This window comes from Ambystoma mexicanum, chromosome 10 (assembly GCF_040938575.1).
Source record: "Ambystoma mexicanum isolate Mex_15411 chromosome 10, UKY_AmexF1_1, whole genome shotgun sequence".
NCBI classification, from domain to species: domain Eukaryota; kingdom Metazoa; phylum Chordata; class Amphibia; order Caudata; family Ambystomatidae; genus Ambystoma; species Ambystoma mexicanum.
In genome coordinates, this window is record NC_090932.1 from 1,176,084,390 (window position 1) to 1,176,101,454 (window position 17,065).

The following is a 17,065-nucleotide window of genomic DNA, read 5'->3' on the forward strand; positions in this document are numbered from 1 at the left end:
TAGACTTGCATGGACTTCGCAAAAGGGGAATGAGGAGTTGATGAATGACCTGATAAATAAATGGAGTGAGGGGCTTACCACAGTCTTTGATGAGAGTTGCTGGACATGCATCACCTTTGCACATGGTGGGTTTCAAGCTCAGTGATGGGCTTCAATGAGAAGGGAGGGTAGGCTGATGTGGTAAGTGGACGGGGCTCATGGGCTTCATTCTGTGTTCTTACTGATGGAGTTCTGTTTGAGAATGATTTTCTCTTGTAGGGAGGACATGTTGCCTAGTAGGGCTTTCTGTATGTTAGAACACCATGCCTCGTCTTTGATGAGGTTGGGAGCGGGCGCTGTGTTGGGGTTTCTAGCTCTCTGAAGATGTTGAAGAGCGCACGTGTGTTGGATTTGGCATTAGTGATTCTGGTGTTGTATGTGGTGGTTTTTGCTAGTAGAACGGATCATTTGTACTCGTTAGCAATGGTATTGAAATGGAATTTGAGGTGCTCAGTAGTTGTTTTCCTCCATTTTGTTTCCGCTTCACGCTTCCTAGCTCTAAGGGCTTGGAGCTCCGGTGTGAACCATGCATTACGGTGGGTAGTGGGTTTTTCTGTTGCGTGGGGCCAGTGGGCCGACAGTTTCGATTGCATTTGTAATCGTTTTGAGATATAGGTCTACTAGGTCTTTAGGGTTCATACCGGCTGGTGGGACTGATAGGAGGTTACTTAACAGAGGTAAGATTTATTTCTTTAGTTAAGTTGCTGGAACTTCTAGCCATGGTGGGGGGTAAGGGTAGCGTTGGTTGCCTTTGTGAGTTTCTAGAGGGGATGGAAACACAATGATGTGGTGATCTGTCCAGGGGCAAGGTAGGTTGGAGATGGTGGAGATATGACAATTCAGATCTACTAGCCAGTCTAGAACGCGGCCGTTGATGTGTGTGGGTCTCATTATTCTTTGAGTGACGCCAAGTGTGTTAAGAGTGTTGTCAACTGATGCATCTTTAGTGTCACCAACTTGCATGCCTGGATCCAGCGCGTAGTTATCTGGTTCTTACTCCCGTACATGGCTCTTCGGGAAAGACCCACATGGATGGTAAACGGCAATTTGGGTTCTTCCTTCTCAGCAATGTTAGGCAAATTGTAAAGCATAGCAACGTTTTGAATGTATATAGTTTTTCATAAAAAGCAGATCATGTTGTAGTTTCCATTATAGGATTTGCCCTATTAACGGCGGCAATCTGTCAGTAATAACAAAATAATTGTTCATTTGTAATTGCAAATACATGTTTTTGCTAAAGTGTTTGCGCAAGAGTAAGCAGCAGTATAAGAGGTGTTATGTGTCCGATTTTTCGATTGTAGTGAAGTGAGCTCTAGTGGGGTTCTTTTAACAGTATGGTTGGTGCAAGATTTTTGTTACGAAGTATTCAAGTGCTGAGGGATGAGTGCAGCTTGGGTGGGCATGCGTGTTGGGGCGAGTGCAAAGTTTGCAATGTGAAAGTTCAAAGGCTATACAGTCTGTGTATTACGCGTTTGCGATGGAAGCAGTGTAGGCTTCACGTGAAATAAACACTGAGAAGGCTCCTGTGGTTGATTGCGAGGATGCCACTTGGCGACTTCCAGTACTGTGGGGTTTTAGTGAATGGTTAATCAGTTTTGTATACTGGGTGAGAACTAGGTTCACTAGTCGGTGCTGGGATCACAGTCGCATAGAGTTGCTTGCTTGGGTTTTAGTGAGCTTTGGGCGTGCTGGACATTTGTTGCCCTGGAAAACACCAAGAACAGTTAGTGACGCTGATCAGGGTAGACTCGGGCCTGAGATCATCTGCTGTAAGGACACTGCAAGCCACGTGAGATAGGGTGTGATCTAGCTACACCAAAACCTTTGCTCCTTCATGAAGGGCCTTAAATAAACTCTTTAAAAAGGTGTGTATAAAATTAGTCTGGGAACACGGTAAAAAATGAATAGTTATGCAAACTCTGAAGTCATGTCAATGACACGTGTGTGCGATTGTTTGCGAGAACGTGCATTCTGCGCATATGCTCCTGTGTGCTTTGTAGGTAGATGCGTGTTTTATTTTTATATGTGCCTTATACGCTGTAACAACGCATGTTCAGACCATGCTGTACGCACTTTCTGCAGAGCCCCGTGATTGCTCCCTGCCCCCTGCTTGCAGCATTTGCATGCAGGTTGTTTACTCATGCACACTCTTAGTGAATCTGTGTGGCTGCTGACCCGTCGAAGCAGTGTATTTTAACGTGCTGGCAGTCCGATGAAATACGATATTTGATTTACCATACGGATGCACAGTCAACATTCATTCATGCAACACGATGACGCGATTGAGAGTAATCTTGTCTAATGTCATCATTTTATCTCCGAACCTACAGTATTTACAGAGCACAAGTGTGTGATGTGCCTAGAGTGTACAGACCACACAACATTGCTCATAGCAGGGTGTGCAAAAAGCACACAAGTGCATATAACACAAACAGGCAAACATAGTATGTGGTACACATGTTGAGAAATGTAAGCTTGTGATCTGCACTGGAGGAACTAAGTGAGGATCTATACTGTTGCGTGTGGTGTGGAACTTAAAGCCTTTGAGGTGCATTTTTAGATCGAGGAATAGGCAAATAATGTTCAAGGTTTTGAAGGCACCCAATTGAAGAAAACATTTTCTAATTTTCATGACTTGGGCATGTATGTTTGGTTACAACCAAACTTGTCATTTTGTTTTGTAATTATTGTCAAGTAACAGCATGACAAAATGATAATGACTTTCTTTATGCATACAACATAGTACCTGCTATTCTCAATACAAGCTGCTGTAAAATACACCATCACACTCAATACAGGTAAGAATAATGTACCATCATTACTACTTAAAACCTAATGCTTTTTAGGTCATGTCTGTGTGGTTTTAGGCAGTAAATTGCACATTTTGGAAGTTTTTTTCCAAAATGTTTGCGCGGGGGAACCGTGGGGGTTTTAAACCCCCGTGCAGCCTCCTTGACATGGCCTGGCTCGCTCGCTTTTAAATTTGCCCAGCTAAATTTCCGCCCCACCAACTTTCAAAGTCACCAGCCGCCACTGGTCACCTTGACCTGAGAGACATAGGTTGAAATCTCCAAGTAGGATTATTTTGGATGTAGGCTTAAGGTTGCTGTTAAGAAGATGAGAAAGATCTTCTTCGAAAGATGGGTGTGGGCCTGGGGGACGGTATATGTGGTGCATAGTGATGGTGGATGTGTGTGATAGCGGTAGTTTGAGAGAGAGAATCACAGTTAGGGATCTCCGGTGAGTCTAGCTGCCTTAGGGTGATGCTGTTCTTGGCAATCAGTGCTACCCCCCTCTTGAATTGGTTCTATCCCTCCTATGGATGGTGAAGCCTGGTGGGATGGCAATTGAGAGTGTTGGACCAGCGGCATCATGAAGCCAGGTTTCCGTGATAGCCAGGAGGTCAAGGTTATTGGTGACAATGGGGTTGTGGATGGCCAGCGGGTGGGCAAGGATAGATCTGGCGTTGAATAATGCACAGTTCAGAGAGGGGGCCTGTATACTAGGGTTGTGGTTAGAGGACAGGATAGCAGGGGAAATGATGAGCTGTGGCGATTGGGGGCATGGCGGGGAGGGTTGTGGGGTGCTGGGCTGAGTATTGGTGTTACAGGAAGTAAGGCTGCAGTAAGGTGCTACCTGTGAGTTGTAAGATCGGATAAGTCTGACTTGGTGAAGCTTGGTCCCATTTGGAGAGGTGTGTAATTGTTTGTTTTTGGTGTGGTGGGGCTTGTCTGCTAGAGATTGCAGGAAAAGCCGATTTGTCGGCAGAACTGGCTAGGAGACTGATGTGAGAGAAATGCGAGCAGAGTCTCGTATTTCTTATGTGCGTAGCTAATGGGATACAGGCATGGTAGGAAGGGTGGTGCACCAAGTGGTGATCTTGTAGGGCCAGTGCATGGTGATTGTTTTCAGAACGGGTGGGAGAGCTGCGATCAGGTTGTTTAGTTAGTTCCTCTAGAGGCATCCGATGTGCCGATGAGACTGGGAGTGCGGGAGGTGGGAAGGGAGTTGGTCGGATACATCAGTAGTGCAAAGCGAGTCTTGGTAAATAAGGCATTATGCAGCTGGGTGTGCCTGTATGCAGGACGTACCCTTTTTGTTGTGTTATCATGGAGATTTTGCAGAGACCCTCACGACCCGGACAGGGCCAGACAGGGATTGCTGGTGATGGCCTTTGAAGTGGGCCTTTGCAGCAGGCCCGCTTCTGGGTGCCGGAAAGAGGATATTCTGTGTGTCTGGTTTAGAGCTTTTGCCATTGTTGACTTTGTCCACTCTCAACGCTGCAGTTTGCTTCCTTTCTCGTTTCTTCTCCTCCCTCCTGGTGGGCTTCTGCTCTCCCTTGAGTGCCGAGCCCTGTTTGTTCTCTTTCTGTGAAGGAGAAGGATGATGGTCTTCATCTTTGTATTTTTGTGGCTACCTAAGCTGTGCCCTATCCCTTAACTGAGAGGTACTTTTTTCACCACTTCTGCACCTAAAGGGTTTCCTACCCCAGCCAGCTTCCTGCCTGGGACTGGCACTATCTCTCCAGATACTGATCTGCTGCAAAAGGTCTCCTTTTCCTCTTTACCACGGGGCATGCTGGAAGCCCCTGTCCTTCTCTTTCTGCCTCCAGCTGAGAAGGCAATTCTACTTGGTTCTTGTCGGATGCCAGTGGTACTAGTAGGTGGTGCTCTTTTAGAGTGCTTATTCTCACCCGATTCCTTCCTTTGCCCTTCCTGAGGGGTCTACCAAGGTGATCTCTGCCTAGGGATCTGTCAGTAGCTGTGACAATGTGGCCAAACCAGAGTTTCCTTCCGAGGTTTTGCAAAAGGACCATATCTCGCCCTTGTGGCGTGGTATGTCAAACCCCCCTCAAACCGGTTCTGGTGGTCTACCTGCTGTAAGGCTACTCCAGGATTCGCATAGGGTGTGTACTGTATTTGATCAAGACCCCTCTGAATGTGTAGGGTCTCAAACACACCTCCTGGCTTGTCAGGTGTCTTCATATGTGAACAGGGTTTCCCTGGCAATTCTTCAGGCACTCCCACTGCCACTGTGAAGTTGGTGTTGACAATGCTTCCTGGGGTGGACTGCAATGGTGGCAATGCAAGGACTATCTGGGCTATGTTGGGAGAGGTTAAGGGCAATAGCTCTAAGAAGGTTCTTAATCCTATAAATGAAGAAACTTGGGTACAGCATTTAAGCATGAGATCTAGCTTGAATGGTGAAGAATCGTGATGCGGACCATATAATGAAAAGAATGGCCTGCATCTTGATTATGATAAAGAGGACATAAAGAATTAAATTGCCATGGGCTCCAGGCCAGATGGTTTGGCCAACGTTGTCATGAGGCAGGATCCTGATTTTTGGTCTGCCCTCCTTGAGATAATGTATAGAAAAATCTTGAGAGAGGGCAAAATTCCTGCATCCTGGCAAACAACAACTATAGTACCGGTCTTAAAAAAGGGATCTTCTCTAGTTCCCAGTAGCTATTGACTTCTTTCAATGCTAGACTGTTCAGGGAAACTATTTGCCAGTCTATTATTAAAGGATCTTCAGCGTTGGGCGAATAGTACTGGAATACTTCATAGACTTCAGTGTGATTTTCGCCCAGGGTATTCTACTGCCCATAATTTAAGTGTAAGGGATTTCCTGATTGAGAAAACACAAGTCTATGCACTGTTTGTAGCGTTTGCTTCCGCCTTTGTTATGGTGAATAGATCTAGATTATGGGACAAGATGGAGGATAGGGGGTGTCTGCCTAGGATCTTATACTTTATCAAATTATTCCACACCAACACAGAAGTAAGGGTAAAATTAGATGCTGAGGGTGCTTTAACTGGCCTATTGATATTGGTTTAGGAGTGAAACAGGGGGGTGTTTTCACCCAGTTATTATTTGTCAGATCTTGCAGGTATATTAAGGAAACTGCCATGTTGCCCGCCCAAGGTGGACACTATACGATGTCAAGTTCTGTCGTATGCTGACAATTTAGTATTGCTAGACCATACTTTTGCAGGGATAAGAAGAGCAGCCGAAGCTCTTTGGAGTTACACTGATGAGAATTCATTAACTATCAGCAGAATAAAAACAAAAGTACATATTATTTTATTTTTTTATTTTTTTATTGCGCCACTAACCTGAAGGCCTCAGGGCGCTCACAAGAGAACTCACAAGCAAGACAATGATATAGGCCAAGGAGAAAAAGGAAGCTGTCACTTGAAAACAAACTGATAACTAACCAAGAGGTAGTCATGGAGCACGCATGTTTACGGTAGAGATGCCAGCGGAAAAGATCAATCAGCCATCTCCAGCATCAAACAAGAAGATTTTCAAATGCTTCTTGAAAAGAGCTGTAAAGTTGCTGTCTGCAAGGTGTTTTGGCAGAGCGTTCTATAAGGAGAGACCCCAAAGGTTGAAACTAGCGCCACCAATTTTCTTCAAAGAGGAACATGGTTGTATAAAGCGAATAGAATCACTTGAACACAAAGTGCGTACAGTTGATTTCTTCTTAAGCCTGGTGATAAGGTAGGGAGGTGCTTCATCATGCAGGCACTTAAACACAGTAACTAAGCCCCTGTACTGTAGTCTGTGTTGAATGGACAGCCAGTGTAGACTTCTTCTGGCTTCTATAACGTGTGCGTTGCGTTTAAGTCCACACACTGCACGTACGTCACCATTCTGAATTACTTGCAATTTTCTTATGTTGGTCTGTGAGGTGCCAATTAAGAGGCTATTGCAGTAATCCAACTTGCAGTTTATGATAGCAGCTGCAATCATAACAAGATTGTCAGCAGACAGAAAAGGACGGATCTGCCAAAGTAACTGTGTATAATAACAGCAGGATGATTTTAAGAAACTGACCTGACGATTGAACGACAGTTGGGGGTAAAAAATTAAAACACCCAACATCTTGACAGTTTTAGAGACGGGAATGACATGTTTGGCAATGATGACTTTATCGTAACTGGGATCAAGCCTTTTCAGTTTTTGTTGAGTGCACAGAATAAGCAGCTCGGTCTTGGCGTTATTTAGGGCCAACACATTCAAGGCCATCCAGTTTTGAAAGTTGGGTAAGGATGTGGTTGAGGAGCTCCGAATCGTTGATGTATACAACAGATAACCTAATGACTATCTTTGTATCATCGGCATAATTGGCAAAATAGATGCCCAGAGAAGAGAGGAGGGCACACAGGAGTCTCGAGTAGATATTAAAAGGTAAAAGCGAAAGAAAGTACCCCTGGGGCACCCCACACATGAGGACTGAACTGCAAGAATAAGCATTGTCCTTGGTAACATTCATGTTTCTTGGGCCCAGGAAAGATCTAAACCATGCTGTTGCAGTGGGGGAGCATCTGCCTACTGTGGATAGTCTATCCGCCAAAAGTTGATGATTAACAAGATCAAACGTGGCGGATAGATCTAATGGCAGTAGCAGTGCTTTATTACCCTCATCAATAAGATTGGCAATATATGATTTCAAATCCAGCAATGCCGACTCCCATGATTAGTGCGAAAACCGGATTGCTGGACGTCAATAATTTTGTGTTTCTCCACAAACACCTGATACTGCATATAGGCCACTGTCATAAATGTTGAAAACAAAGGGGACATTGGTTATGGGTCGATAATTTCCCTCTTCTGCTGGGTTCAGATTGTCCTTTTTCAGCAGGAGTGTGACCCACACCTCCTTAATATTTTTCAGAACATATGACTCTAGAAATCAACGGTTTACAAATCTGGTTACCCAGGGAGCCAATGTAGACATTAACTCTTTGAACAGAGAAGCAGGGAAGATGTCCCCTTTACAGGAAGCAGGTTTAAGGTTTGAACCACTTCCGTGACCATGTCAATAGACACTGGTTTAAAAGTTAAAAAGGGAAGATCAGTAGCTGGTAGTGTAGCATCTTTAGTAGTAGAGTGCGCATGAGAAGACACTAAGTTTACTTGAGCATTAATGTTCTCCTGATGTCTCAGTGTTTTATTTACAAAATTGTCATGGATGCGTTGGTACCAGACAGTATCTGCAGGTGCAGAGGAAATGGTAGCGCATCCCTTAAATTCCTGAATTGAAAAAAGCTCCTTCAGCCGAGATTTGGCTTCTGAGATCCTAAGATTTAAATGAGATTCTTTAGCTTTGAAAATAATAGCTTTATACATTTTAGCCACATGTTTATAGGCATTATGATTTATAGTTCAGGCACATTGTAGTTTGCGTTTGTATGCTCAAGCCTCAACAACATCAGGTGTAAATGGGGTATTGGTGGTGTTAGGCCTTTTTATATGTGAGGATTTTAATGGGGCCAGTGTCTCAAACGCATAATCCACAGCAGATCTAATGCCATAATCTTCAAGGGGCATGTTTTCTTCAAGGGAAGGTAGCAAGGGGAGGACCAAAGCATGAAAAGATTCCTGGGTGACCTTTCGCAAGTTTCGAGATAGGCGAAACAGAGGAGACTGCTGGTCACAGGTTAATGCACTCTGAAGATCAATTTCAAAGGCAACAAAAAGATGGTCTGACCAGATACAATTCTGGACCTTTAAAATTCCTAGTCACAAGATTTTTGGACAAAACCCAGTATAGGGTATTACCCCCAGAATGGGTAGGAGCCATAACATGTTGATGAAACTCTGCAGTGTGCAGGGACTCCAGGAGAGATATAGTATCGTAATCCATAGGATCATTTGCCCAGAGATTAAAATCTCCCAAAATAATAGTGGGAGAATGTGGCTTGAAAGAAGTTCCTATGAACGCTAATAGTTGTTCCTCAAACAAAGGAGTCTGCATAGGTGGTCTGTTCAAGAGTACAATATTTAACGTTGATACAAAGTCAAGGCTAAGTTTTACAAAAAGGGCCTCCAAATGATCCAAGATACGGGAACTGGATGCATGTAGTTTGATAGTAGATTTATAAATCAAGGCTACTCCACTGCCCCTCTTGTCCTGCATATTCACATATAAATGTGAGTAGCCGGTAGGAGTTGCTAATTGGAGGGAGTGGTGGGCAGCATCGTGAACCCAAGTCTCGGTGAGAGCACAGATGTCTGGTTGGGAATGGAGAATAAAATCCAATACTTCATGACAATGCTTTACCAGAGATCTTGTATTCAGTAACATACAGCTCAAAATGTGTTTGTTCAAAGGGATAATGGTTGTATTAAAACTTGGTGTATGTACCTGGGTATGAACAACTGCATTTGTAGGCTGAAAAGTCGGGTTTATGAGCAAGTTCTGATCAAGTAAAACAGGCGTTTGTGTTTCCTAAACAGCAGATGCCGGCAGGTGATTGTTGCAAGGTTCATTGTTTCCAGTGCAGGCATCCTGCAACAAGATCTGCAGTCTTGCTCTGCGATTTCTGAGAATTGAGGAAACAAGGTCACAACGAGCCATCATGAAAATTTGACAAAGGGAAGACAAAGAGAGAGACGAATGTGGACTTGCAGGATGGAATTTACTCACCTGCCACAAACCGTCTCTGATGCGCCGGCGCTGATGCGCCTGATGTGTCAATTACTAGTTACTTAGAACTACAAGTTCAAAGGGAGTTGTAGTTTCTACAACCTCCTTTGTCGAAAGTTGCACGAAGCAGGAGTTTAATTATGAGAAATAAGAGCTTTCTGCTAATAAGTTTGTGCGCACATTTATTTACATGGTTCCCTATGTCAACAGGCAATTTAAAAAAAGATTAAATCGGTGTTTAGGCAATCACATGTAAAATCACTAAAACACAAATAAAAGCCCAATGCTGCAGGATAAAAGAAGCACAAATTAAATCCACTATTTAAAATAGTCCTAAGGCTATTTGATATGAAGTAAAACTCTAAGAAAATACAACACCCGCAAATGTTGGTTCGTAAGGAACCAATTGAACATGTGTCTGTATATAAATATCTGGGTGTAGAAATGGAAGTCAATAAGGGCTTTGATGCATGTAAAACGGCCCAAATAAGGAAGGCTGCACAACTGATGTCTTTGATGCATCTGTTTGTGCAGAGGACTGAGGGCTTTAGACTGGAGGGTACAAGGCGCCTATATCTGCAATGCTTCGCCCCTTCCATAATCTATGAGCTGGAAAGCTTGAATATGGTTGATCTTGAAGGATTACAGCATATCAAGGGCAAATTCTGGAAGAAGATGCTGGGATTGCCCTGGTGTGTCCCTATGGCCATTATCAGACTGGAATTTGGGTTTGCTTTCCTTAAAGGCAATGGTTGTGAAACGAAGAGTAACGCCATATATATTAACGAAGACTCGTGTTGACTCCCAAGTACTTTATAATCTCAGGGGTGCTTACAGCCAGGGTAAAATTGGAACGGCCTACGAATCTAACATCTTAGAAGGATTTGCAAAAATTGAGTGGATGCCTGACTGGCTACTTGGGCAATATGAACTGGAAAAGAAGGCTCATAAGAAAATAAAGCTGCGGGATTAGGATGAACATTTTGCACATCTTGCATCACTTGGTAGCTATGGCTTCATGTCCCAAAGGCATTAAACATACATGAAGGCGCAACATTATCTGATGATCTCACCCTCTAAACAAATTACGTCGCTTAATCCTTTTACTACGACTGAACAGATCACCTGTCCTGGAAATTATGGGCAGGGCATTGAAGATACCAAAGAATGAGAGAACATGTAGAATGTGTAAAAATGGGGGCTCATTGAGTCTCAAAAACATGTTCTGACTGAATGACCTACAATGGGCAACAGCTATGTTAAGCATTTAGGTGATCATGTTCACTTCCTTGATACCATCACAACTACTGATTTTTGGCGACCATGCTGCAACACTCAGAGCAAAAGTCTAAAGCTTAATTTATACAGGCTTTGGATAATTGTGTCTAAGAAATTAGAGACGCTTGCTTTAGAGTAGGGTGGTAGTTGTTCAAAGTAGTTAAATTACAAGGGGAAAGGGGGGCCGCAACTATATAGGAGTACAGTGACCTTTAAGTTTTTTAAAGGTGTATTATATCTGGTGTATTATAACGATTGTGATTAGATTTGATATTATATTATATTGCATGTGGGATGTATTTTAATATTTTTGTATCTTATACAAGTGTTTTTTAGAGATTTGAAACTAGTGCCTTCAGTATTTGGAATGTAATAGGACTTACCGAAATATGGAATCTCTAGTTTATATTGCATAATGTATTTTATATTAATCGAATGTGTCAAGTTTTTTTTATTATACTATAACACATTAAATTTAAATAGATAACAAATATCAAACTTCTTCAACAGGCAGAGTCCTCTAGGGACTCAAAATGCCTCAACACAGCTAGAATCCAGGTTAGTGGCTTTTAAAATCCAGCTCAGGAAAAATTAGGGAGTTGCCCCTCCCTTCTGGATAGCCCCACAGCTCTCTTGTCAGTCTTCCAGCCATATGCGGCTGCCCCTCGTCTTCTTGCCAGCTCTGCTGCCCCAAACAACTGTGTCTGGGGCTTGAAGCCCGTCTTATTTATTATATTTGGCCGTTCACTGTTCCAGCCGCCAAAGTTCATCCAGCACTGAAAATCTTTCTAAAACAAAAACATCAGTGACCAATAGCAAGAATGGCTTTGTCATCCAGCACTGAAAATCTTCATAAACAAAAGTATCAGTGAACAGAATCTGTCTTGGGAAAGCAATAGCAATGCAGCACTAGGAATCTTTCCAACAAAAAAGTGTCAGCATCGATCCTGTGTAAACTACACTAAGGACGGCGTTTTAAGTTTTTCTGCAGTGCCGTATTTTGCATTGTTAACTTGTTATCTCTGGTTTACTATTTATTGGAACATTGGCTTTTGTCCCAGAAAAAGCCTATGGAGCAATGGGCGGCTTTGCATATACAAAAGAATCGTAATGTACCCGGCTCAAAGTCTCTGGCATTCGGTCCAGACTATTGGAGGAAAGAAAAAAAAACACTGATGTAATGTATTTCAATATTTCTAAGACAATGCTTGCAGCACGCGTTTACTGAATATGAAAATGTTTTCATTGCACTTTGCATTAGCATCAACGCTGGCCTTTGGTTCACACCACATGCCATGTTAAGCATGGCTAACATGGACTGCCATGGGAAATTACATGCCAATGAAGAGTGTAAATAGAATGTACACAAGTTTTTATGCGCTTTCACCAGTTCACCACACCACTCGCATCATATTTTGATGTTGACGGTGTGAGGGATCAGAAATGTGAGGCGGACAACTTTGTGAAGGTTTTTCAAAAGATGCCATTTTATTAAACTCAAAAAGGGTTTGATAAATGGCTCACTATCCTTACCCTGATGAGGATTTCTCTGCCTAAAATAAACTCAAGGAAACACTCTAACAAAAGGATTCCGCCCCTCACACGTATACATACAACAACTCAATAAAGTTAACATGTGGCAGTTCAAATTCAGCAACATTAACAGTTACATTCAAGATCAAGTAAGTGTTTTTCCTTGTAACCTGGGTGAATCTCCATTCCCCAGATCCAATCAGGGTTCCAAAGTTCCAATATAGTTCCAATGAGTCTCTCCCAGAATTTAACCAACAGTTCAGAATGTGCAGCAATTAGTTGGTCTCTCCACTTGGATTTAACCAACCATTTTAAAGGTTCAACAATTCTATGGTCTTTGCATTTGGGACAGAGAGTTCTACACAAAGTTTCCGCAAAGAATAAGGAAGTTCCAACAGTTTATCAAGAATAACAAAAAGGCTTCTATCAGAATGATTCTGGACTAATTCACAACATACTTGCAGCAGCAATGTTGATTGGTCAGGATGTTTCTGCAATACTTCCCAATGTGCTTTGATGGACTTGCCACTTCAACACTTTTAACCACACCACAATATTTCAATGACTTTTGCCAGGTCCACTCACCTGTCAGGCCTATACTAGAAGGTTCCTTGTCCTGGTGTACTCCCCTGCCAGGACTAGGTAAACTATTACTACTTCTACAAGTGTTCCTGAGGTTTCGTTTTCTCTTCATACAATTCAAACAGTGTTGTAATGTGATAAACAACAATTTGGATTACTTCAGGGAAAACATGAGACACATTGGTGCTGTTTGTTGTACACTTTTGATTGCCACTTGCAATGCAGGTTATGAGCATCTCTTCCTGAACACCTTTTGTCAGAAGGGCAGTTTTTCTGCCACTTGGGGTTTCCCCCTCTTGCTTCAACCAAGTGCTGACAATGGCTTTTTCTCACTTCTGCTCCTCTGTGGTTTAGGCAATACCTAGTTAGATCAGTTCCCCCTATTGCTTCTTTCTTCCTCCGACAATAGGCATTATAAACAACATGTTTCTTAATGGTTCCCTTTTGGCTTTGGCAATGTTTGTTTATTTCTAGCAATATTGCCCCTTTGTCCTTTTGTCTTTGGCAATGGTTGTTCTGACCTTTATATTCACAAAGGTATTCTGCTGGTTTACTTGCCAGGTTTTATACTGCCACCTTTTCCACTTGGTGTTCACAATAAGTATCTTTCTGCTTTATATCAGCATGACATACTTCATACTTCATACGTATACTTATACTTCTGCCACTTTCCATTCGTTCAGTATTCACAAAACCCATTTCGGGCCAGCGGGCAGTTATAGAGTGCTCTGGGGTTACAACACACAAATTAACTCACCGGGTTTGCTGTGCGTGTCTGCTCACCTCACTACCTTTGGGTTCCTGGCTTGTCCTGCTCCAGACGGTATGAAAAACAGCCTTGCTGAGTTTTCCTTGGCCCGTGCTGAGCAAGAAAGGAGCGTTCTGTGCTCCAAAGGCTCTCTGGTGCTCACCTGCCAGCAGAGCCTGCCTTGCTGGGGGGTGGAGAGGGTGTCTTAGCTTGCCGCTTCCTGCCACGCTACCTCTGCAACCATGATCTCCAGAGGGGAAGTTTTCAAAATAACTGCTTCCTGCTGCTTGACCCCTGCAACCACGATCTTCAGGGGGACAGCTTGTACAAATATTGCATCTCACTGCACGATCTCTGCATCTCAGGTCTCTAAAGGAAGAGACCCTCTCAGAACCGGCATCCGTACTGCAAACCACAGCGGTTCCGGCGTCGCTACTCTCCTTCAGCTGCAGCTGCCATGTGGAACTACTGCAACCACTCCACCTTCCACTGCTACAACTCTTCTCTATGGCCTGCACCCGAGATGGCCTTTTATGCCTCCCAGCTTCCCTCAGGTGTGGGTCATTAACCTGCAACTGGCAATCTAGGGCCTCTGCATCCCTCTTCATCATCACAGTACTTTTAGCATAATGAGATTTGAAGTCCCCAATGTTCAAATTGCTACTTTTAAGGGGATAATTATTCATATCTTTATTCTTAATTATCCTTTTAAAAGGCGTTTCACAAGGTTCTACTCAATGATTTGGTGATATAGGGGAATTAGGACTCTCAGAATCCAATAAGTTAACATTTAAAGATTCAATTTTAACATTCCCCTGCTAAACATGGGAGCTTTCACCTCTACATTTGTGCTTAACCTTGGGAAGACGATTCTCACTCCCAATACAGGACTGCTGAGAATAGATTTTACCATCATCAGGATAAATAGTGTTGGGAAAGAATAGCTCCCTTTGACAGCAAGGAATTACATATTCAGGCATTACTAACTCTTCCTCCTCTGAGGAAGGTAAATACTGCATCCCTCCCAATGGAGTCCTCCCACTGCTTCGGGGTCCTTATCTTCCCAGGTGATCCTCCCAGCTAATGCCACCACCAGGGTCGGGATCAGGTAGCGGCTGCCTTCCTCTGGCCACCTGCAGAGAGACTGAGATCCCTATATATTCCTCCTTTTTCCTTTTTCAGAAAAAAGCAAACAGAATCCTTTAGGATCCATTCTAATGGCAGTTGATATGTTTGAACATGGTGGCCATCATTACAGATCATCGCTCTTTCAGCCATGCATTGTTACTTTGCCTGGGATCTGAGAAGGGAATATGAAGTTGAAGAGGTGTCCTTTAGCAAATCCAGAAAAGCTGGCTTTGCCGATGCTTTTTTGTATAAAAGAAACACTAAAAATAAAACCTTTACTGCCTGCAATGTTTTGGAAATACCAGGTCAGATCTCAAACCAACAGTCTTGTGTACGCTAAAAGTTGAGTGTTGTGTTGCTTTGAAAATGGGCATGCACCCACAATAGCAATCCACTTGCCTACCTCTTTCACACTTCCAAGGTATTTCACTACAGTACACATTTATCTATAGCACATATACACATGATGTTCTACTAATCGTCATGCAAAAACTACCTGCATTTCATCGAGTTGAGCATCAATGGTATCCAACAGATAATCACAGTGATCCTTCGGCCATTGGCCAAGCGTCTCTGGGGGGGTAGGGTTTGGTTCACCCTCCATACCTGCATAGAAAGAAATATCAACACATAAAAGTGAGTCATACATTCCACTGCTGCGACAGGTAAGCAAAAGGCAGCAATACAGACTTTTAATGACACTATCTCTGTGAGGCCTAATTTACATGGTTCAGGACACAAGTTTAAGACAGTTAGACAATAAGCTTACATTAATAATTTACAAATCAAGTGTTTGTTGGAATGTCGTGGTAGCGTTTAAAAATGGCAAGCATCTTTCAACCATTAGTATGAAAAGTATGGGTGAGGAACAAAGGCTGTTCATGTTTGTAATCAAATTTGCAATCAAATTTGTTGCATATCCCTGGAACTCTGCCGACAGGCTAAAATGCTGTGATGCTTTGCCAGACCTGATCTGCGCCCCTGAAAACCACATACGTAAACACCCCATTTTATCAGATCTTTGGCTTCTGGTTCAAGTCAGGGGAATTTTAAAAGACTATTCTGTTCAACATACTTTGAATAACAGAAGGTCTGTATTCTGAATGGAAGAGAACCAGGAAATGCAGCAAAACAAAACAGTATCTTCATAATGATTCAGGTATTAAAGCAGCAACAAAATTTTGAATTAAGAACCCTCCATCACACATACCTGGGTACTGACGTTCCCCACTACAAAAGAGACACCAGCACCCAAACTGCAAGTTCTCCAGATATTAGGCCAAGCATAGGAAAAAAGACAAACATACTGCCATATTCCCAAGGGGTTGGCAAGTCGGGAGTTGTGAAGGCAGCAGAGCCACAGACTAAAACTACCCAACTCACCATTTATTTTATTTGGCATTTATTTGCAACGGTTGGTTGGCCATGGAATTAATCTTTTTTATTCTTACGTCCATAATGATTGTGCTTCCAACCCAAGGTTAAGGGAACAGATTATGCAGAAAAACCTTGAATGGAAGGAGGAGCAGCATATATCAGGAGATTCCATTCTCACAAGAGGGGTTTCTGGATATTGAGCCAGGAAAGCCACCTGTGGGCATAAAGAAACTCCTCTGGTGTCCAAGTTCCCAAGCTGAGCAATGGCAGAGAGGAGTGTGTGAGGGGTCAGAAATGCGAGATGGACACAAAGGTACCGTTTTTTCAAGGTTTGCCATTTATTCAAATAAAAGAGTTTGAAAAACACCTTTCCCTATCCTAATAGAGGTCTCTGCCTAGAAAACTAAAACTAAAGAAAACTGACTTAGGTTCCAAAACATCTCTGACCCTCACAATAATACACACCACTAAAGTATATAAGGGAAATATGGCTAACTTTAGTTAAACAAAATAATTTCTTAATTCAAAATTAAACGTTCTTGAAAACACTCCTTGGGACTAGGGTTGGCCGCCTTTCCCCTGGACCAATTCAGGAATACCTTGGTTACAGTTCTGATTCAACAAAGTTCTGTTCAAGGTAATAGAAAAGCCTTTTTCAACCACTGTGTCTTTCTTTGGGATACAGTAAATGTCCTTCCCACAATGGTTGGTTGATAATTCAAAACAACTTGGTATTTTGCACAATGTCCCTCTTGAAAAGATGATTGTCTTTCTTTCACAAACACATGTTCAAACCAATGCAATTGTTCTGTTATCATGTCATGGAACACCTTCAACTAAACTACTTTTGTCAGGATAACACTCCTACCTGTCTTAATACATCTTCTTGAAATAAAATACTTTAGTCAGGATAGCAATCAACGTGTGCTAGTGTTGCCACA

At 42.7% G+C, this 17,065-nt stretch overlaps 1 protein-coding gene across 1 annotated transcript in view; it reads right to left on the reverse strand.

The window, feature by feature from the left end:
- The window catches only part of LOC138492142 (trichohyalin-like), a 782,601-nt gene that overhangs the window by 662,176 nt on the left and 103,360 nt on the right, over positions 1-17,065 (reverse strand). The window contains exon 3 of the mRNA XM_069619133.1: positions 15,244-15,353. Coding sequence (XP_069475234.1) covers positions 15,244-15,353 — 110 coding nt within the window. The remainder of the gene's footprint in view (positions 1-15,243; positions 15,354-17,065) is intronic.